Below are 24,352 nucleotides of genomic sequence, written 5' to 3'. Positions count from 1 at the left end.
TAAGGGTCCATTTGGTTACCAACTCTCCATCATTTAGCTGGGGACCACCTGGAACTCCCTCAAGGACCACTGGTGGTCCCCGGACCACTGGTTGAAAACCACTGTGCTACAGGATGCATGGAATAAGGACAGGGTACGTGGTGTTCCTAGATGTTTCAATGCCAGGCACTATAGCCCCTAGGGGGCGCTATCCCCTGGCTGTGGCCCCCCCTGTTGAGGAATGGTTTGAAAATAACATTAAGTGTGTTCAAAAATGGCAGAGCTGCGAGCTTGTTACATCTACTATCTGTTAACATGTTTTAAAGTGCACATTGTTTTGCCACAAATCTTCCCTTCTTCCCTGTGGCACACTAAACCATTTTCAGATGGGTGTTCCACGGCAGAATACACGTCAATGTGGGGGTCCTTGACACAAAATTGTTTTGAGAACTACTGACTTTTGTGGAATTGCCATCAGATGGATCATCTGTGGGGTCGCGAGGGGAGGCGACACCCAGGTCTCAATGAAAGTGAGAAGTGACTTCATCCAGGGAGACAGGATGTCAGCGTGGGGGAGAATGCACTGGGTGCTAACCAGCGTACCGATGATGATGGCCGGGTCCTGAACTCCTGACACCATGAACCCTCAAATGAAATCACACAACCAGGAGGCGCTCCCGGGCCCATAAGTATTCCTCTCAGGTGTGTAACGGCAACGTAGGTTTCCCCACTGACATAAATCACTGGGCTTAAAGATTAAAGAGGAGGTTTAACCTATTAAGACCGGATTCCTACGAATGCCTTCTAAAATCGGTCGTTCTCACACTTTCAAGAGTTCAAAAATAGCAGACCTGCAAACTCTCAGAGTGGCACCAAGTGACGCGACATGAACTTTTATATCTGCTATTTTAGCCATGCAGCCAGCACATCACTCAGGTCTGTGTGAGCTTTGTGTTTGGAGTGGCACCCTCCATGCATGCATAATTCTGTCTGTCTCCAGCTAACCCTCGCAACAACAATCCACAATGCACTCAGGTTTGCAGTCAATGTTAGTTATTGTCAGCAGGCAGCACACACTTACAAAGAGCCGTATTAATTATGGCCTCTTCATCCTATTGATTGTTTTTGTTGAGTACTCCTTAAGCATACTTTAATTAAGCAATGACAACCAGGGGCAAGTGCCAATGTGTGTGTTTGTGTGTGTGTTTCTTTTAACAATGACAATTACCTAGTCTGAAAAAACTATAGTTTTGCTGTACCGTTAAAGTGCCCTTCTAGGCACAGGTCTCCACCAGGAGAATAGTAGTGTGTGTGTGTGTGTGTGTGTGTGTGATGTTTGGCAAAATGTTTAGGAGTAATAGAAACATGTTTTTTTCTTAATTTTGTTGAGGAAATGCAGAGACGGATCACTCATAGCATCTCTGAGGATAGATTTCAGGACATGTGCAGCATTTTGTACAAAACGGGCCACTCCTGAAAACTTTGGAAGGCAAAGTCTTGAGCACATGACTACAGAGAACAAGTGTACTGATTTGCGTGAGATTTGGATGAAATCTGTGCGACTAACATGTGTTACTAACAATGTGTTTTGCAGAAATCAGCCTCATGGTGGAGCTATAACCGGCAGATGTGGAGGGATGCAGGGAAATGTTTTTCCATGGCCTCTAGGGAGTGCGCATACATAAGTTGTATACAGATCGATGCAGTTATAGGTAAAAACAGGAATTGACCCGTTATAGTGCCACCGTGAGGCTGATTTGGAAAAAAGAATAGTGGCATGCCCTCCTCGAAATGTGTGTGTATAATTTCACGGACATTGCACCTGTGTTTGTGATTTGTGGCATTTTGTTCAAAACGGACCAATCATGTGAGCTTTGGAAGCCAATCTTAGCCTATCAGGATGGAAGATGGGAAATTATGCAGATCCGACTATGGAGATAGTGTATACCGAATTGTGTGATGTATGGATAAAATGTGTACGAGTAATTTACAGAAATGTGTTTTGGCTAAATCGGCCTCATGGTGGCCGTTGAGGAATATTTGGGGTAGAGGTTCATCGTTGGCATCCAGGGAGTGTGTGTTTGGCATGGATCGGGCCAACGGTGCCAGAGATTAGCTGGTAATGGACGGACGGAAGGAAGGAAGGACGGACGGACAGACGGACGGACACACACACACACACGGACGGAGTGCAAAACATACTCTCCCCCCATGCCTTCGGCCTGGTGGAGACAATGAGACCTCTCACACACACCCTCTCAAATTAATTCAATTTAATTAAAATATGCTTGGCAAGCATTCTCATTATTCCCAAAGCATTAATGACTTGCTTCTGTATAGTTCTGCTGGCAATCGCTGTGATTTGGAGCAGTCACAGTCGCACCTGTGACTGGCACACATCGAGACTAATTACCCACAGAAGCACATTGGGGGATTTGGCCAATATCTTTGGGGGTTTGGGTGTGCCCATTCCATGATTGTGGTTAATCAACGATAATAAAAAAATATCAAATAAAATTATACTAATTGGTTTTATTGAAAGGGAGAAATAATCAACTGAAGTTAAGTTTAAATATTTGTGAAAAGTTAAAATACACACACACACACACACACACACACACACACACACACACACAAACACACACACCCCCCCCCCCACCCCCACCCCCGTATAAGACTAGTTTTTACCTCAGCGTATAGAGGATCTTCCCATTGTTCCAGATCCTGAGCAGTTGATTGGGCGTCGTTATCCAATGCGAGTCAGCGTTCTTGGAATTTCTGAAGATGGTGTCGGGAACCCAAATCAGTCCCACCATGTTGCTATTGGATGTTTACATACAGAGATGGGGGGGGGGGGGGGGGGAAGAGAGGATTCATATGACCATAATATTGTACAGTAGGATTACTCCACAGAATTCAGTCCAACTACTATATGTCATTGAGAACACACATCCCCCACCTGTTGAGGGTCAGAATGCGCATGCTACTGCTGTTGTACCGCAGTCGTGTGTCCACCCACGTCTGGGCGAAGATTATGTCGATCTGGTACTCCTGAGAGAGCGAGAGAGAGAGAGAGAGAGAGTCAGGAAGAGGACAGATGCTTATTTGAATAGATGCAGTTTATTTTAACAGTGATGCAGTTTATTTTTCAGTGAAAAAACAAGGTAGTCGACGAACATTCTCCGTCGACGAAATCAACACTGTTTCGTTAGGGCGTCAGGAGGGCTAGGGGCCATCACTGTGTATGCATATGCATGTGCACACACCTGAGCACACACACACACACCTGCGTGACCTTTTCCGAAGAGGGTGAGGTGGGAGTTGTGACTTTCCTGACGTGAGCTCCCATTGCAACAGTGACCTTTAGAGTGGGTGAGAGAAACCCAAAGCCCAATGTCCTTCACACACACACACACACGGCGTGCGCACACGCGCACTTATGGATTTCAAATCAAATCAAATGTCTCACACACTGACCAACCACAATATTTAGGGCACATCGCCGATACTTGGAGAGGCCTCTCGTCAAGAGTGAGCCACAGACATTTGGCATTGCGATCAAAATAATTTCGGCAGCCAACACCCCATTTACCTCACAGCCATTCAAGCCTCCATGTGTCACTCTCACACACACACACACACACACACACACACACACACACAGCCAGCGGAGTGTGGCGTTGTTACGTCTGCCAGAGATTAAGTATACTCTGGAATCCCCAAGAGGCATCTCTGTCTCCGTTGCTTCCTGCTGTGTCTTGTTTGGCGGATAAGCCTACAAGACAAGGCACTGAAGCAGCCCCCCCCCCCCCCATTATTCACGGCTATTATACGCGAAACAATGAAGCGTGGCGTCTGATATGTCCGACTGAAATTAACTACCCCGTGTGCCGTGCTCGCGTAATTCCCTCGAGGATTCAGGAAAGCAGGGAAGAAAGTTCAGCAATAGACAGTTTAAGCGAGGCTATCGATGTGAAAACAAGGACCCCAAGAGACCCACGGATGATCTAGCTTGATATGCCATGCACATATTATTACCTTGGTTGGGAGACTTTGAACCCCAGACCAAAGTCATAAACACAGCTTGGCGAGGTCGTTATCCCTTCTCTGGCACTCTCACCTCGCAATATATTTGATTTGATTTCCCTTTTTTTTTGGCAGCATGGCTTCTTGGAGGCGAGGAGTCTAGAAGAAAGTCTGTGTAGGTTATCTGGCAAACCGCCGGACTGCTCAGAATGCATGCTGATATTCTAACCGAGGCAATACAACATTTCGGGATTTGATTGGTTTGGTTTTTGTTTGTTCTGCTCATGGTGATGCAAAAATAACTATTAAAAAGTGTCTGTCAGTTCCAATTAGGCCTACATAACCAATACTTGTATACAATACAATAACAGGAGAAAGAATAACTATCATTCACTAGTATCAACTATAAGGAAACCTGTGTTACCATTACAACTTCATATATTCTAATCACTCTATTCTATTCTATTCTTTCTATTTATTTGATCTACCCAACTTGTTCTCTGTCGAGAATTACAGTTTCAGGCCATCACTGCACACTGCTTGTTAAAGGAGAATTCCATGCCAGAAGGCTTTCTTACCTTTATTTGTAGTTGTTACATCCCTACCAAAGAGGTCCAGGTGTTATTTTGTGCAAAAGCTCCTTATTGGCTATTTCCCCTACCATAAGCCCTCAATGAATTGCATTGAATTGAATGGAGCTATGGGGTGTTGTGCTAGTTTGCTTATTTCCATTGCTCAATTTTTTTGTTTTAAATATATCCTCTCTTCATAATGTAAATAATATCCCAAGCGGCACACTTTACTACTAATTTCGATGGAAATAAGCGAATTAGCACAACACCCCATAGCCCCATTCAATTCAATGCAATTCATTTAGGGCTTATGGTAGCGGAAATAGCCAATAAGGAGTTTTTGCACAAAAAACCCCCTGGACCTCTTTGGTGGGGACGTAACAACTTTAATTAAAGGTAAGAAAGCCTTCTAGCATGGAATTCTCCTTTAAGACTAAAAGTCCTGCTCTGCTCCTCTCAACTACAAAAACAACGTTTTGTAAGTTCTCTGAATACTAATGATACATAACCAAATCTTGAGTTTAATTTGTCCTTACTTAATGAAACAAGTCTGTTTCCATGTTCCCCAGATGTACAGGTAGGCCTACATCCCCTGGACATGACGCTAGTATGTTGCAGGGACTTACCCCAATCCAACCCTTGATGCCGACTGCCAAGCAGGACTGGGTCCCAGTTTTGCAGAGGATCGAACCCTGATCTCCTCAGGGCCGACACTCTAACCACAAGGCCACTGAGCTGTGCTCTCCAATCTACTTGATGAATGCTTCGTCTTGCTCTTTGATGGAACTAAACTACTAAACTACTAAACTAAACTATGGCCTAAATGAACATTTACGACGGGACAAACTATATAGTTGCAGCCTGTCACCCCCCGACAAAACAGACATTTATTTATAGTTGAGGCCCAAACATTTACTCTCCATGAAAGGAAAGTAAATGCCTGCAAATTAAATGCAACGGATGTCAAACAGCCGAGCCAAATCTGACTGTAATTAATTAGCTTGGCCCGGAGTGCATCAGAACAAATCACTTCTCGCCTAATCCAGCCTCATCACTTTTGCATTGGGAGGGGGGTGTGAACTGGTTCAATGACACTAATCCTTCAATCATACTGGCTACTTCCAGCCAATGAAGCGCGCACACGCGCGCGCGCGCACGCACGCACGCACACACACACACACACACACACACACACACACACACACACACACACACACACACACACACACACACACACACACACACACACACACACACACACACACACACACACACACACACACACACACACACACACACACACACACACACACACACACACACACACACACACACACACACACACACACACACACACACACACACACACACACACACACACACACACACACACACACACACACACACACACACACACACACACACACACACACACACACACACACACACACACACACACACACACACACACACACACACACACACACACACACACACACACACACCAGAGAGAAAGAGAGAGAGAGAGTAACCCAATGTTGGGACTGCAGACATGTCTCGAGTTCATGATGCTCACTGACTGAGCCGCCTCGGCACACTGCTCTTATCCAATATCCGCACATATCAATTATATGTGAACTCCAGAAGCCGAACACTGGCAAAGAAAGGCAGGCAGGGAGGCAGGGAGGGAGGGGGTTGGTGAGGATTCGGAGAGGCAGAAAGCGCTCCAAATAAGCTATCTGTCATTCCTTGTTCACTTTCCAGACGTGCGGATCAGCACAGATGCAAATCAAATCCAAACGTGCCTGCAATGGTGGAGTGTATTTTTGTTATGAACAAAAAGAAAAGATATTGATCGGTTGGCTGGCTGGCTGGGTGGGTACATGCGTGGGTGCATAGATAAAGATGGAGATAGAGAGAGAGAGTCCATCTCTTTCTTTGTTCTCCTTTGTCACATAATCCATTCAAACCGGGTAAGCATTTGTCGTCATTTTTTTAAAATTTTTATGCCAAAATGTTTGACCTGTGTCAATTATCTAATGTGATCCTGGGCTCTACACACCCTCCTTCATGCCCGAGTGTCCAAGTTGCTCCTTTACACCTGACAGGGGGGAGTTTCCCCCTCCATCAGGCGCCCCGGTTGGCCAGGGGGAGGCAGTTTAGAGAACAGGATCACTGCATGTTTTTTGTGAGGGTACCTACCCTAGGGGACACGGGGAGAACATGCAAACATGCAAACTCCACACAGAAAGGCCCTTTCACCAACTTATTTGGTGAACTTATTTTAACCTTTTTAGGCACTGTAGAGTATTTGAATTTGTTTATTGTTGTCTTTTGTTGTGAAGCACTTTGGTCAACTTCGGTTGTTTTATACGTGCTATATAAATAAAGATTGATTGATTGATTGATTGAACCCCGACTCGGGTATGGGCACTGATGACGCAGAGGAGGACTAATCGACTATAAATCGATTTTGATGGTAGTCGAGTCGACTATCAAAAATCCCGTTTGGTTAATGCCCTAATACAGAGCCATGTCTCGTGAAATTGTGCATGTTTGGAGGAGGCAAAGCAAACAAGGATTACAGGGTGGCTGTTGGCAGCCATGCAGAGAATACAGAAACAGTGGCATAACAGGTGCGATATCGCTGTTATACAACAGCTCCATTGAGACAAACTGAGCGCTATCTCCGCCAGGCGATGGAGGTGATCGAGTTCATGTGTGCGCGTGCGTGTGTGTGTGTGTGTGTGTGTGTGTGTGTGTGTGTGTGTGTGTCAGTCAATCATTGGAATACGCTCAGACTCTCCTGCAGTCTCTTGAGCATGGCCTCCAACTGAGGTGGTCTTTAATTCAACGAGAAAAAAAATGAATACGTAAATACAATATATGCAAATGGTGGCCGTGTGCAAAGACCCTGGTGCTAGGGGTGGCAGGGTTGCCTAGTAACCGCAGTTAGGCTACCAGTTAGTAGCCGAACTGCTTCAAATATCGTGTAAAGGGGGAGGTGGCTTACGGATATATCCATAGCTGGCGTATAACGTCCCATAGGCGGGGGGTACGGATATGCACAGACTTGGCAAAAGAAAAGAAAAGAAAAGTTAAGAGTCCCTCTACAGCAGGGGTCGCCAAAACCGGCCCCTCGGAAATTATTTCTGGCCTGTGAGATTATTTTGAGAATTATGTTTTTGTTTTTGGACTAAGAATACCACATATACACTATGGCTATAATGTCTAAATAGAGAAAATTCCCATCTGAAGGATCTGATGCTTATTAAACGTATAATTATATCCGAGGGAGCGAGCAGAGCTGACAATCTAAACCTTGCGTTTCCAAATCAGTAGCAGCAGTATGCACACAGACAGGCCGGTTGCTTGCAGCGCATGGACCTCATCAAATTCTCGGGTGGAAACATTCTGAAGGTGCTGCTATCCATGCTTGAATGCTTCATCTTGCAATCTAAATTATATTGTTTGCAAGCTTGCAGCCAAAATGTCACGGCCTTTGTGTAACTTCAAAACGGCTTTGCATTGACGAAGAAGGTTTTCCTCTAAAAAAAAACATGTTTTCACTGATTGCAATTCCTCTTCTTTTACGCCCACCAAAATACATTTTAGTCGACTAAATCTAAACGCTAAAACATTCCGGGTGTATGGTCATTATCTCCATGCATATTCTAACTTTTGAGTGTTGTTTTTTTTTCCTTCTTTTTTTGACCCTGGCCCTCCTTGACCATACTACAGTGTCACACAAAATAAAAGCATCAAAAGTAGCAGATCTTCAAGCGAGCTTGTAGATCTGCCTCATGGACAAAATGAGGTTTCCACCCGACAGCGACGATATATGTAGTACCAAGCAGTTGTACTAAGTAGTATTAAGTAGTTAATCAGTTTCTTTCCCCTCCATCAGGCGCCCCGGCTGGCCAGGGGGAGGTATAGTTTAGAGACCAGGATTACTGCATGTTTTTGTGAGGGTACCTACCCCAGGGGACACAGGGAGAACATGCAAACACCACACAGAAAGGCCCTTTCGCCAACCCCACCTCGGGTATGGGCACTGATGGGGGAAACTATTAAGTAGTTCTATGCTGTTGATATAGGCCTGACAGTGTCACTCCTTTGCACTACAAAGGGCAGAAGGATCTTTAAGGCAGTCATAATACGAGGATTCCTTCAGGGTGAGGGCAAACTTACTGTACAGTGCTGTATATGCAATACTAATAATAAAACTGTGCGGCACCTGCAGACATGAATGGCATTAAGCCATTGTCTTTATCCCTCTCTCTACTGTATATATTGTACTTATTACAATATGCTGCTGCATTGTGAGAGGAGCCGAACAAACAAAAATAATTGTGTGTACACAAGACGTAACAATAAAAAACCACTCTTAGTCTGTTTTGCCACTGACTAGAGGGCCCACATACCCTCCCCCAGCCCAGGACCAGCTCGCCAATGTTCCACGTGGCCGGCGCCAACGAAACCTCCCATCAGCCCCGGTGTGTTCCCTTGCATTGTGACTCTGAACTGTCGCTGTTGGACGTGCCGTCGTTGCCGCTGTGGGTGTGTCAGCAAAATAGTCTGCAGAGACGCTGACGAAGGGGCTTTGGGCTGAAACGCCGTTTGTCTTCCGACTGCTGCTGTGCACTGTAATAAATCACTTAAAAACCGGGCACGGCTGAAGGCTTGAGTTGACATAAGGTTTGAGTTGAGCACATTGTTCCTATATTATTCTGCCATATTCCATTCCCCTGACAATGTGCACGTTTGACTAATGACGGCTGTATCTAACTGGCAAACAATTACTTCCCGTCCAGATTTGGAGAACCACGTCAAGCGTAGACTGGATACGGGCCATACGTATATCATAGGCCATCAACGAGGGTCCCGGGCCACCTAGGGAAACATTTTAACTCAAATATTTGCTTCTGGGGGGCCCGTGGAACAGAATATTTGGAGATGGGGGTCGGCGGCCAAATACACATAATGTTGTGGGTCCTTGAGTTTGAACACCACTGGCAGACATTTGTGACCAGATTTGACTAAGAGCCTGCGCAAACTCCAGCTTTTCACCAGAGGAGAAAAACTTTTTTTAATCCAAAATGAGTTAATAGCACAGGCAGACTCTTCACACACTAGAGCATGTCTGAAATAAGTGGCAGAGCTGAAAGAGACCACAGAGGTGAACCTTTCAAGCCCGTCTTCTCAACTCGCCGTTTTCTGCCAGACATTACTCTATAAGCTATATATCCTAAACTGGTGGGTCAAACAGAACAAACAATATGTCAATTTGAAGCTACGATTCCCTGCTTTCATATGACATCAACACAAATTCAAACTCAATGGCCAGCCCCTTATGGAAATGGCAGATGCCATTTAGCAATAATGGACTTTTAATTTGACCTTCCATGGCACACCCGCTGCCAAGACACACACACACATCCATCCAAGTCAGTAAGTGCTGTACAGGTGATGCCATCACAGCTCTGGGGAATTAACGTGCCATGAATGAAACCATTGAGAGCATCCAGCCTTCACACGCTTGGCCCTTAAATGAGTCGTATCTGGAAATGGCAGGTGTCGGAAAGGCTTTTTGCACGCTCGCACTGTGCGCACACCCACACACACACACACACAGTGTTTACATACACTCATCCACTGCCAAGGGCTTATTTAACTGATTTTTCATGAAGTCCCTCACTGCCAAGGTCTTATTTAACTGATTTTTCATGAAGTCCCTCACTGCCAAAGTCTTATTTAACTTCTTTTTAAAGGGGCATTAATTGATAACGTTATAATCATGACTTACCGCAAATCTTACAACTCTCGTTCTAATAACATAGAACGAGTCTATGGTGGCAGGAGCTGAACCATCGCTCCTGCCATTTGGCTTAATTGCCATTTGGGAGTTAATTAAAAGGTGCCTTAAAGTGAGGCCTCTCATATTTCTGTGTTCCATTATGAACGCATGGCCGAGCGTTGCGTTTACGTGGAGTCATACAGTAGCAGTTAAGAGTGTTTTAATGACCCAGGGCTCTGCGTCACAACAATGCGTTGCAGATCGTCTGGGGTTCAAGTGGTTAAATGACTCACGGTGCGTTACCTGTTCAAATCATGCGATAGAAAATAACGACGGGTCGCACACACCAAGAACTGCTTTAGTTTTTTATTCTTGCATAGTGAATAACAAACATTAAGGCTGGATAGCCGAAACGTTTGTCTATTATTCACACACACGATTACAGTTTACCAAACCTCCCTGTCTCTCCCTCTCTCTCTCTCTCTCTCTCATGCCCAAGAATGTCAGGGGTTACCAGGGTTTGTTGTATATGTGTCAATATTTGAACGTGTGCTCACGCCGTTTTCACATGTTGGCAGCACACACACACACACACACACATCGCTATCGATTGGCATGGCCTATACAGTAGCTTCTGGTCCTGCCTTTGGCCAGATTGGAACCAAACCACCCGTATACGCTAAGGGTGTGTGAGGGATATCACGTTCTTTCACCTCCATCTACTAATATTCAATACTATGTGGGCGAGGCGGATTATAAGCTTTAAATATGCATGGACATTACCGACATTTGTGCAAATCGATAGTCAGGCAATGGTTGTATACGCAGAGAGATACAGAGACGGAAACGCATGTACACGCACACACACACGCACACACAGACAGACGAGACAGCGGAGTAGAGAGAGATAACGAGGCAATAACCCCGGACAATGCTGGGTACAGAATGTGAATGTGATGTTATTCTTCATAATAATACTGCTTGACCTTTATTATATAGACTGGTACCACAAATTCTTCACTGTGCCACAGTTTCTGCCAAATGTTACCTTGTAGATAGTAGTTCCACGGTCATCTTTTCAACACTCTATTGTAGACAGTGTTGGTATTTCCAAAGTCATCATTACACTATCACTCCGAACTACTGTATGGCTGCAGAAAACAGTATCAATGCTGTAAATGTACTCAAGTAAAAGTATTGGTATCAAAAGGTAGCAAAAGTAGAGAGTATGGTCCCATTTCACAAGTTTTCAAATGTATAAAATGTCTAAAAACATTTAGAAGAAACGTTGCAGATCCACAAGCTCACAGTGCGTCGCATCACAACACATTATGAGCTTTTTTCAAAATGGCCGAAATGTATATAGGGCTGAATGTGGGTTTTTGAGTGGTGAAACCACTCCTATAGACCGATTCAGAAACGGGTCTCATGGTCGCAGGCAACGTATTTCCTGTAGGCGGAGACGACATATCTGTTTACATCTGCACCTCTTCTACTACAGTGAATGGAAAAGTGGCTGATGTTAGTCTGCCTCAAACGTTACTCTTTTACCTGCTTTTTACTAACACTAACATTACAAAGATGCCCGGAACATCGGGATGAACCTGGGTAGTTTATGGCTGCTCCAACAGTAGTGGCAACATTCCCAAAAAAAAAAAGAAGAACGAATGTCAAAATATCTACCGCGGTGGCCGAGACCAGAGCCATAGAGTAATGGTTGAGACAAAGCAGTGAAAGGTCCTGAAAGACACATAACGTCAGTCTTACCCAAAACCCAATCTTTCTGTTTTATGAACACAAGGCTGCTGTACTTTATACCTCATAATGAGGTATAAAAGAGGAGGAAAAGCAGCAACTATAGTCTCAGCATTTTTTTATCCGCTTCAAAACGTATTCTCTATACTTTGAGGCACCCTGGTGTGTGTGTGTGTGTGTGCGCAACACACAAAGATGCGCAAGGGCAACAAATCGCTCCATTGCCAACAAAAAGCATGGCAAAATGCAAGCTGGATCTCTGTGTAGTATCCTTTCTACATTGCAGTATTGCAAGTAAAGAATGTGAGTATTCCCCCCCCCCCCCCCCCCCCCCACCACCACTGGCTATAACTGGATTCTGGAATACAATAACAACGAAAAATGCCAGTATTGACTGTAGTCCAATGTTTGTACAATTGCAGCCAGCTGTATCGCGGCGTAGATTCAGCTCCATTCTGCGAACAGCAGCCTCTGCTATTGTCAGGCAATGGCTCATTACGCGCTCCACTATTGTGGCCCGTATTTCATCTGTGACAGCGCTATGCCTTTGTCCTCTTCCTCCATTGTGCCGCAACTACACAGTTCCTGGGGCGTCCCCGCAGCCAAATGTGATATAATGTTAGTTAAGATTTAAAAATCTGTCTAGTAATTGATTTCCATTGAGAGGTGATAGTGTCCATTCAGGTAGCAACAAGAGGCCCTTGCCTTGACGCCATGGAATTGTCACGTTTGTGTCACACACACACACACACACACACACACACACACACACACACACACACACTCCCTCCCTGTGGGTCAATGCAGGTGTTGTATCGCTCCCTGTGTGAAAGGGCCTTTACTCCTCCTCCTTTGTCCTGCAACAGGCCACCATTTATCTCAGTGGTTCTCTAACGTTTGTGTGCCAAGGAGCCCGTTTTGTGCCAGCTGCGATTGGTTGATTGATTGATTGAAAATGCTATTGACAGTTTGTTGAACCGGGTACAGTTCAAAAGAAAGTACGGGTCAATATACAAAGACTGCTACTGCGAGGATATATCCAGGAAAAGCACTGGGCCTTCTTACATCAGGGAACCCCAAGAAGAGGAGATTTGCTTAGAAAAAAATATTAAAACAAAAATATAAAATGTTCAAGAGCCCTGTGGGCGATAAATCATTTGCAATTCAAATTGTGATAGTGAACAAGTGTCCAGTGGTTTGGAGCTTTTGCATTACCGCCGCTGTCGGGCAGAAACCTTGTATCTCCATGTCGACATTTTATGTTTTTCCCTAAATGAATGCCCTAACTCATCACGTAAGCCTTATATGTAAGGCCCTACAGAAACTGTTTCTGTAGCATGAGGCTGCTTGAAGTACACCCCCTGGACATGATGTACAAGTGCACCCCTTGGACATTATTATGTCGCGATTATTTACGATGGAAGAGTATTTGAAGCTTCTGAATCTGTGTAAGATCTGTGTTAACTCGACTTGGTGGGATCAGCTGCAATTAAAATACTACAAACTAATTTGTTTTTATTTAGATTTGTTGATTAGATCACCATTATCTTGCTGTACAGCGGCCTCAAAAACGGCATCAACATCGTCAAAGGTCTTCACATTGACATAAAAACAAATACCATAATATATTGGGATATTGGGATCTCATATCTCCTTTACATCTCCTGCGTGAACAAAAACAAATTTAACTTTTTCTTAAAACTCTCATAGCCACTCTCAAAAATAAATAAATAGGTAATGAGTTCCATGCCACCATTGCTCTGAAATGGACTGTTTAACATTTTGTTCCAGATGAAGGGAGCCTCCGATGACTGCAGAGTAAAATAATGATGTGTAACACATTCAAAACACAATACCTAACAGGGCGAAGGAGTAAATACGACAGAATACCACGCCTATAATCGTTAAAAATGACTCGTTACTGCAGTGACTTGACCTGTGGACATAGCAATTAACATTCAATAAAGCGCCGGATATCTCATCATTAATGAGCATCCGGCCAGTTGGACACATCATTGGCAGTTGCATGGGTTTAACAGCCTGGAGATAAAGACACACTCTGAAGCGGTGCAGCCAGTACGTGTGCTGGCTCTTGTCTTTAAAAACAAAAAAAAGATGGTGACCTGGCTAAGCGTTGTCCTTAATTATACCCTGCGCCCTCTTCTCTTTGAGTAAACAACACAACCTCAGAATGGACACATTTGACTAAAATCAAAGCAGCGCTGTGGGGGAACCAAATGTTCCCTCTTTTTTTATGTCTGAGCCTTGATGAGAGCCTTTGATGTCTGTCTGCTGCCTGCTGTTGCCTGTGAATGCATGGTGCGTGTGTGTGTGTGTGTGTGTGTGTGTGTGTGTGTGTGTGCATGCATGCGTGTTCACTGCCATTGCACACGTGGTGTGCTTTCTTTGCCTGTGTGTACATACCTGTTTGTTTTCATGCATAATGAATGAGAGTGGGCATGTTCGAGTGTTCATGAGATCACTGTGTGTGCATGTTGCGCGCGCGCGCGCGTGCGCGTGCGTGTGTGTGTGTGTGCTTTCTGAGTGTCCCCAGGCATAAAAATAGCCCTCCTTCTCTCTCAGATGAGAGGGTCAAGTCTTTCGTCAGTCCACCAAAGACTCAGTTATTCAGCGACGCCATCCCTTGTCACCGTACTGCCCATGAGATGCACCACATTGTTGGAAGCAGGTGCAGTTAATGTGTGCCCATGCACGCATGCACGTGGCGCACGGACACCGACTAAAAACCAACCAAAACAAGCAATATAATTGGTTTAAGGCTTAAACCAATTATATTGCTTGTTTTGGTTTTGGAATAGGCCTCAGTTCTTAATGGCTTAAACTTTAAGCCATTAAGAACTGAGGCCTATTCCACAACAATTAGCAGATGGGTTTTTTTGTAGCGTCCAGGATTACGATAATTGACACTGGGTGAAAAAAAAATGGGTTGCAAAATCGTGGAATAAAAATGATTCAAAATCAGCAGATACAGTATATATATAGATAAGGTCGCAACATGGCACATAGTGACAAATTATGTATCCGTGTCTAACCCCCATTTGAAAATGTTTTGTGCCAGGGAGGGAGCCATGCAGTCCCGTACCCGATTAGTCTTTTTAGAATAGTTCCAATTATTATCCTCCAAATATTCCACATTTAATTGCATCTACAAGCTCACAGCGGTGCGAGCTTGTAGAGCGGCTATTGTCAAATAGCCGATGTATAGACCGATTCCGTAGCGGTCTCATGGTCGCAGCCTACGTATTTCCTGTAGGCGGACTCGACGTAGCTGCGGGGTTTAAACCCTCACCAGGCGCACCTCTTCCACTACAGTGAACATCAGAGTGACTGATGTTAGTTTGCCTCAAACTTTACTCCTTTACCTGCTTTTTTACTAACACTAACATTACAAAGATGCCCAGAACATCGATATGTTGGCTGAGACCAGAGCCATTGAGTAATGGTTGAGACGAAGCAGTGAAAGATACATAACACCAGTCTTACCCAATACCAAATCTTTCTGTTTTATTAACACAAGGCTGCTGTACTTTATACCTCATACTTTAAATGCTTAGTATGAGTTATAAAATACAGCAGCCTTGTGTTCATAAAACAGAAAGATTGGGTATTGGGTAAGACTGAAATTATGTATCTTTCAGGACCTTTCACTGCTTTGTCTCAACCATTACTCAATGGCTCTGGTCTCAGCCACCGCGGTGGATATTTTGACATTCCGTATTTATTTATTCTTCATGTTGCCACTACTGTTGGAGCAGCCATAAACTACACAGGTTCATCTCGATGTTCTGGACATCTTTGTAATGTTAGTGTTAGTAAAAAAGCAGGTAAAAGAGTAAAGTTTGAGGCAAACTAACATCAGTCACTCTGCCGTTCACTGTAGTGGAAGAGATGCGCCTGGTGAGGGTTTAAACCCTGCAGCTACGTCGAGTCCGCCTACAGGAAATACGTAGGCTGCGACCATGAAACCGCTACGGAATCGGTCTATACAATAGGTTTAAAGAGTGGCCTATAGTCACACTGCCCCGGCGAGAACCCCCGACTCCGGCTCAGCAGATGGAGATGAAGATGGATGTCCTCCAGGCAGCGTGCACAGGAAACGTGCCACTGTACAGGGTACAGTACGCTCTGAGAGAATGACAGATGCACAGACAGTACGCGCCGGCGCCACGTCTTAATCAATTACCGGAATAATTAAAAGGGGAGAGGATAAAATGAGACGGTATAATTCACATATAAAAACCCAGGTAGTGAAAGCAAAGTCAATAGACGTGGGCTTTAAGCAGCGAGAAAGAGGATGGTGAGTCAGCAATTAAAAGCTTTCAGCGCAGCATTCATCACGGCAGAGTCTTATCTTGGCGGTATAGTTATAATGTGGGCATTCAGGGGAAGCATGTGGAGACGGAAGTAGTGCAGTAAAAGCTGCCGTAACTCATAAGACATCGTGTTGACGGAGGTCACACGGAGCTGTGTTAACCCACTTAGGCCCGACGTCGACATTTTCTCAAATACCAGTTTTCAGTTTTCTGAAATACCTCATGTTTCTATATCAGTGGTGCTCAATATTTCATGTCAAGGACCCCCGGGATTATGTCTATATTATATTCGGCCGCCGACCCCCATCTGAAAATATGTTGTTCCAGGGACCCCCCCCCCCACCCCCAGAAGCAAATATATGAGTTAAAAAACGTTCGCTCTGAAAGAATATATATAAAGATTTGCGCCACATTTTCACGATTTTTCTAAAATAGCAGACCTACAAGCTCATAAAGAGCTTGTAGAGAGCTTGAAGATCTGCTGTTTTTGAGTGGTGCAACCACTCCAAGGAAAAATCAATGTCCGTGTTAACCTATGTATGTATGTGACTATGTATGTGACTATGAGTACCAGCAGCGGCAAAAGTGGCGCTGTCGTGCCAGACTGTTGCCTGCTAATGAGAGAGAGAGAAAGAGAGAGAGACTCAGTTCACACGGGTGTGATTTTCAATAGCTAAAGCATAACCTAATGCTTAAAAAACACCAAAAGGGGTTCTCGCCCAGAATGGATTAAGACAAGGGAGACGCTGGAGAGGCATTTATGTTAATCAAATCATTCGTTACGTCTTCGTCTTTGCAGCGAGCCGACTTGGCTCCCTCCTCCATATACTCACGGAGCTGGTGGTAATATCGGAGAGCAGTGTTTCTCTAAGAGGCTGGCTCCCCGATCTAACCTCTACGTTATAGCCGACGTCTCTCTACCACTCTGTAACCTTCCTTCCTCTCCCGTCTGAGCCTATACAGTATAGCCTCAAACTGTCACCACTAACATGGGACCCGAGAGGTCTCTGAAAGCATGTACGGTTGGAGGTCATTATAGGTGTTCAAGTGGGAGAGTGGAGCGATATTACCAGCCACCGTGAGTAGCGGGCAGAAATGTCAGCTCCTTATCCCCAGGCACAACCCCACGCAGAGAGACAGACAGACAGACAGACAGACAGACAGACACAAACCCTTCCTCCTTCTCGCCATCTGCAGTATCCTCTCTTTTCTTCCCTCCCCTGATTGCCCTGCATCTCTCTGGTCTTTAGAATCACTGTGTCATCATTTGTCACACTAATAATTGCGATTGACGATCTAATTGTGTTTTTAGCTTTGGACATTGGGATATGAAAGGGAAAAAAAATACATTTCTGCATACACATTACTCAGATGTTTATGAATGTTATACTTAAAGTTGTTTTTTAAATAGCAGAAATAGCTGATCTACATACTATCTTACAACGCGTTGTAAGTTTGTAGACCAGCCATGTCTGCTTTTTCATGTATGTAAGATTTTTCAACATTACGACAATTAATTATCTCAAATAATAATGTGACCGACAATATTTTAATGGGGGGGGGCTGCCATCGTGGTAGAACTGTACTGAACTATAACTTTTCAGCAAAGGAGAAAAAAAATTCCATCTAAAATGCTCTGAAGTCATGTTCTGAAGGCTATATATTTAATATCACGCTACATTTCACTTAAATGTCAGAACTTAACTGGGCATGCAAACATGACGTTAATGCAATAACGTCGAAGTGAAATTGTGTCCCAGTCCTCCAGCCGTTAGCCGAAATTGGCTACATTACTCTAAAAGCCATATCACCAAAACCGGTGGGTCAAACTGAACAGCCAATGTCAATTTGAAGCTATGATTTCCCTGCTTTCACATGACATATAGCCTCGGGTTTCATTTTCACAAGAAAAAAGAAAAGCCTGGGCAAACGAGCCACGTTTCCTGGACTAGGAGTGGGAGAGGACTACAGTGCAGAGGGGGCGGGGCTAGAGGAGTGGGAGTGGACTACAGTGCAGAGGGGGCGGGGCTAGAGGAGTGGGAGTGGACTACAGTGCAGAGGGGGTGGGGCTAGAGGAGGGGGCGGGGCTAGAGGAGGGGGAGTGGACTACAGTGCAGAGGGGGCGGGGCTAGAGGAGTGGTAGTGGACTACAGTGCAGAGGGGGCAGGGCTAGAGGAGCGGGAGTGGACTACAGTGCAGAGGGGGCGGGGCTAGAGGAGCGGGAGTGGACTACAGTGAAGAACGGGGGGGGGCTAGAGGAGTGGGAGTGGACTACAGTGCAGAACGGGGGTGGGGCTAGAGGAGTGGTAGTGGACTACAGTGCAGAGGGGGTGGGGCTAGAAGAGTGGTAGTGGACCACAGTAAATTGGGGGCAGGGCTAGAGGAGTGGGAGTGAACTACAGTGCAGAGGGGCGTCGCTCCAAATTTGGTGATGTCATTGTTCTCCGCTGTTTTCCTGCCGGGGAGGGGAGGAGGAGGAGGGCGGGCGCTCAGATTGGTGAACCAATAGGATCCACCGCCGTGATCCCAGTGGCACCGCCCCCCTCCAGACCAACCAATAGGATCCACCGCAGTGATCCCAGTGGCACCGCCCCCTCCAGACCAACCAATAGGATCCACCGCCGTGATCCCAGTGGCACCGCCCCCCTCCAGACCAGAAATGACACTGGCTGGGCCAGGCTATACATTATGACATAAAAACAATCAAATTACTTTAGTGTTTGTCACGGTGGGTCACTTTGCGATTAGACGACTGTAATAATTATGACAGGCCTATCCAGAGATAGTCTTCTTGGAAAACCACTGACTGGACTGATCCGAGACAAACGTCTTGTGCACTATATCCACAAATAGTTTGTCGCACGTTTTATACTGTATATTTGTTTGGAACATTTTAACTTTAAAAGACCAATTCCACATGTACCCATGGTGTGGTTTAAATGCTCAAAGAGAGGTAAATCTGTATTAAAAAAAAGTCAATAATTCTTCTTTCCCCCTCCCCCCCTCCGCCAAAGAACTTCCCAAAAGAAGCTTTGCACAACCTTTTTTCTTTGATCCGTTTTTGCTCTCATTTAGTATTCCATAATCTATGAATTATGCATAGGTTAGATCCTCCAGAACAGTGGGTAATCCATGAGGATGCGCACCAAACGCACTGCGACCAAAACACCTCCATGCCAAGCACGGAGGAGATGTTCGGGTTATGAGGGAGCGCTTGTTTCGTTTCAATCAATGCCCCCCTGCGTGCATAATATCTCACTGCTTAACTCATTTACCGCTGATATCGCCTTTGGACGCCTCCTGGTCCAAACACCCTCCCCGCGCCGAGTTAGCACCTATTTTAATATGAATCGATTACGGTTCACAACTGTGTTCTGTGCGAGCTTGTAACACTCTGGTTGCAGTGAGATGAAAAGAGAAAAAAAAATAATGTCATGAAACCTTTAATGTACACCTGCAATGCTGCAGGAACTCGCCCGCAGGAGTGCATTAATGGAATTAAAGCACCCCCTCGAGTGTAATATTGCAATTATACAACAGTTACCCTTAAAACTAAGATTTAAGAGTAAAAAAAATCGTATTTTTGTAATGACAGATGTAGTCACTAGGACCACAAATGTCCCAAGAAACTCTCTAGCCTATAGCAACCCAGTCTGCTGCGAACAGAGCAGCTGATTTCTTTGTTTTGATTAGGTGTTAACTACATCACGCTCGTTTGAAGCACGGCTAGAAAGCCGTTTCAACCCATCAGATTGCTTCCTCGAAACAACCTGTTGTTTAACTGGTATTCTAGTTGTATCGTAGCAAATGCATTGCACTCTAATAGTACGTGACCATTTATACCCCGTTGTTTATTGCTGTTCATGACATTTACTCCAATCGTGCACTTTTGTTCAAGTCACTCTGGAAAAGAGCATCTGATAAATATAGCCTATGTTTGTTTACGTTAATTGGTAGAGAAAGTGGTTTTCTTTGAAAAGGACGAATGACATGGGAGTATTGTTAAGGGACAGATTACTATACTTTCTTTGTCGTGATAACATAACAACAGACTGCTTGTTTGCTTGATCCATTAGATCAGTGGTTTTCAACCCTTTTCATATCAAGGCCCATAATTTATTCTGCATTTGAGCCACGGAACACTATTTGATGAGATTTAGACCAAAAACTAAAGAATATGTCCACATTTCCATGCTGTATTGATGTTGATACCATAGGAGAGATAACAGGCAAACGCAGACTTCTTGTAAATTAACAGAAGCAATGCAGATCTTTAACAATAATTTAACTCTTGAGAGTGAAAAAATGAAACCAAATGGCGATTTGGACCTGTAAGGGTCCATTTGGGTTCATGTGGCACTCTCAGGAGTTAAAGATCTATAAGGGCCTATTTGGTTATTACCAACTCTCCATCATTTAGCTGGGGGACCACATGGAACCCCCTCAATGACGCACTGCATTAGTGAAAATGTAAGATAGCCAGTGACGTTCGCCTGTGCCCACGCAACTATACAGCCCATTACTATGTTCCATTCTTGACAAGCCCTTAGGGTGTCAGAGACAATAAAGGTGTCAGACAGTGTGGTCCATACAGTGCCACCCACACACCCTCTCCGTCATTATCTGCAGCTGAAATGGCTCACCGACGCTTTCGTCACATCCCAGCCTCGATTATCGCAACAATATCCATCATGGCACCGCCTCCAAAGTCCTTGATGAACTCCGATTATGTCCAGAACATATGTGTATTATACAGTAGGCTATAGAAAGCAGCGTCGTGCAGTGGATACAGTGCCATGTAAATGGAGAGCAAAAGGATCATTCTCCTTACTTTCCATGCACTAGTACAGACACACAGCTGTGCTGATATATTGTAGCGACGGCACTGGACATGGCTGGCACAAATTACAAATCACATCACAATGTATCCTAAACAAACAAAGTTCATAGACTTTGGCTGGGACGGGAAATTCATGATTGGGCTCCAAACAAACTCAGCTCAGCTCAGCGGTCCAGGCACCTTGGCTGGGAAGTGGGAATTCAGTCTGGCAGTGTGCCGCAGGCTCGACTCCCGATCCCCACGACCTTTACTGCATGTTACCCCCCATCCCTCTCCCCATTTCCTGTCAGCCTACCGTCTATCCCTCCATTTAAATATAAAATATAGGTGAAAGCAAAAAAACAAAACAAAACAACATTAAAAGTCCATAGACTTGACTGGCCTATGATGCAGTTTCGGAAAGCCATGCATTGGGGTGGCTAGCGGCCCTAAAAAACAAACAAAAAAACCCCTCATGCTGACCAGCTGCCCCATATACCGGCCACCGAATGGTGATCGTTGGCTTGCTGCAACGGAGTTGAAGGTCTAAGGACATACGACAGAAGAAGATCAAAATTGGCCAGCAACTGTACATCTGACCTCAATCCTCAAACCCTTAGATCTCCATATATGGATATACGTCAGAACCTGTTCTAACATTCCATATGTTGATCCTTCCCCATCCATCCTTCCTCTTCGATGTCTCCCTTTTGACCGATACCTGTCCTTTCAAACTCTAAACGGGCCTGCTCCACAGTTATTACTGGCAAGATGTAGAGTTGCTGGCCCAAGGCGGGGCCTCGCGCCAGCCCAGTTAGGGCCCAGGTAGGGCCGGGCCTTAATTTCCGGGCCTGTTGAGAACTCTAGTTCGCCAGCTGCCGGGCGGGCTCGTCTAGAGTTTCAATGCACAGGCATCAGTCAAAAGGGAGACATGGAAGAGGAAGGACGTGTGGGGAGGATCAGCACATGGAGTGAAGTATGAAGTTTGAGGTCAAGATGTAGAGTTGCTGGCCGGCTCCATATATGCAGATCAAGGTGATGATCCAGTCTTCTCCATGTGATCTTCATATATGGAGACGGCCATATAGGGAGCGTGTCACGAGGTGTGACGGTCATATATGGTGGCGTGACAGACGGACTGCATGACTGACTGACTGACAATGTTGCATTGATGCGACCTCTTGTCCAAAGAGCTGGACAAAAAGATGCACATGTTTCTCTGTGACAGAGCTAACTGGTCAAAGCGCATCTCTCTGTCCCTCCCCCTCCCTCCCTCTCTCTCTGAAATGGCATCGTAGTGTGTGGTCAGTGAATATATACAGTATGTGTGCTGGCAGCTGCCCCCCTGCGTATAAAAGAGACCCGTGATCTTCATTGAACTGATCCACAAATAAATAGAGATGAACAAATCAAACGCACAAGGTGAATTCACACACACCTTTTTATACAACCATGATGTGCTTCAGAAGATGTATTTATGAATTCAGTTAGCTGAGCTGCTGTGATCTGAAGGCCGTGCACGCTCACACACACACACACACACACACACACACACACACACACACACACACACACACACACACACACACACACACACACACACACACACACACACACACACACACACACACACACACACACACACACACACACACACACACACACACACACACACACACACACACACACACACACACACACGACAGAAAACTGTCTAAAAGCCTGAGAGAAAGAAAACACGAGACAAAGGCTCAACAAATAGGCTCATATCAGAGAACACAAGCAAGAACATGGTCTGTGTGTAGACGGCTTATCTGGCATTTAAACGTATGTGTTCTAAATGCCAGATAGACGTAGCCTATGTGTCTAAATGCCAGAAATGCCAGAAATCTTGGTACTGAAATGATCATAATTCATAATCATAATTCTAATAATTATACCTAAATGTGCACGCACGCACACACACACACACACACACACACACACACACATAGTGCTAAAACGTATACAGTATAGGTACATACGCACAAGTTATAGATTGTCAAATGTGTAATTATTGCACATATATTCAACCTTTTATGTAGAACATTAATTCTCTGTGGCTGTGTCATGTGTCATGTGTCATGGACTAGACTCCTACACTCTGTCAGCAGAATCTCTTTTAGTACATTGTATAGGATACATAGGTCTACATGGACGTCTTTAACTTAGCCAGTCAGCATAATTTGTCCTGTAGAGCCTTTATCTTCAGCATATAGAGGGTACGCGCGTGATATCCTTAGAGTATATATTAATAGACGCGGCACCAGAGTTCTCCTCCCATCCACTTGCATTAAGTTGCTCAAAAGCGCATGAGGCGATTTCACTCCTCCTTCCGGGTAGGAACAGAGTGCATGCTGGGATGGATTGCCCCAATAACATGAACGCGCTGTATGGCCGTTGACTATCGTTGCGCCGTTTGCGCACGTTCACGTATGAAACATTCGTTCACGTGTCATGGGCCCAATATAACATGAACGTGCGCAATGACAAATCCGGCCACTATGTCCATTTCGCCTCAGGGTTTCCTCCGGGTGCCGTCTCTATTAATATATACTCTGAGGTGACATCATCATCATAGCAGGAAGTTATGCGGGAACGCCTACTGAGTGTCAAAAACCTTCTTTCTGGCCTTGACAGCCCATACATCCACACAGAAATGTCATATCTGATTGCATTAAACAACGTTGAACGACACTAAATTCACTTTGCCAAGTCACTTTGACACTCAATTTCCCATTCACTTTATGCATATCGGATGTCGTGTTCAAATGTTTTACTTACGTTATAAAGTAAGCCTATCAATAATGTAAAATTCCGGATTTCAAAATGTACTTGAGTAAAGTATATCGGTATAAAAATGCACCTAAAGTACCAGAGAGTAGAGAGTAGTCATTATACAGAATGTAACATTTCACAAAATGAATAAAAAAATCCCCCTGAAAATTGCAGATCAGTATTCTGAATCTGATATTAACCTGCAGTTGCCCATGCATGACCTAAGGGTTCTACAGGGTTCATATGGCTCCAG

The 24,352-nt window shown here is 44.8% G+C and overlaps 2 protein-coding genes across 2 annotated transcripts in view; one reads left to right on the top strand and one right to left on the bottom strand.

Annotated features, from left to right (window-relative positions):
• The window catches only part of LOC308311614 (metalloreductase STEAP3-like), a 351,330-nt gene that overhangs the window by 248,602 nt on the left and 78,376 nt on the right, over positions 1–24,352 (top strand). The gene's annotated exons all lie outside the window — the stretch shown is intronic.
• LOC308311616 (gamma-aminobutyric acid receptor subunit gamma-3-like) overlaps positions 1–24,352 on the bottom strand; it is a 136,981-nt gene that overhangs the window by 58,140 nt on the left and 54,489 nt on the right. The window contains exons 4-5 of the mRNA XM_080758370.1: positions 2,939–3,030; positions 2,668–2,799 (exon numbers count right to left, since the gene is read on the bottom strand). Coding sequence (XP_080614496.1) covers positions 2,668–2,799; positions 2,939–3,030 — 224 coding nt within the window. The remainder of the gene's footprint in view (positions 1–2,667; positions 2,800–2,938; positions 3,031–24,352) is intronic.

Source organism: Protomyctophum bolini (genome assembly GCF_963924005.1).
Source record: "Protomyctophum bolini genome assembly, chromosome: 24".
Lineage (NCBI taxonomy): Eukaryota > Metazoa > Chordata > Actinopteri > Myctophiformes > Myctophidae > Protomyctophum > Protomyctophum bolini.
Note: the sequence above shows the minus strand (reverse complement) of the source record. Positions and strands in the feature narration are given on the sequence as shown.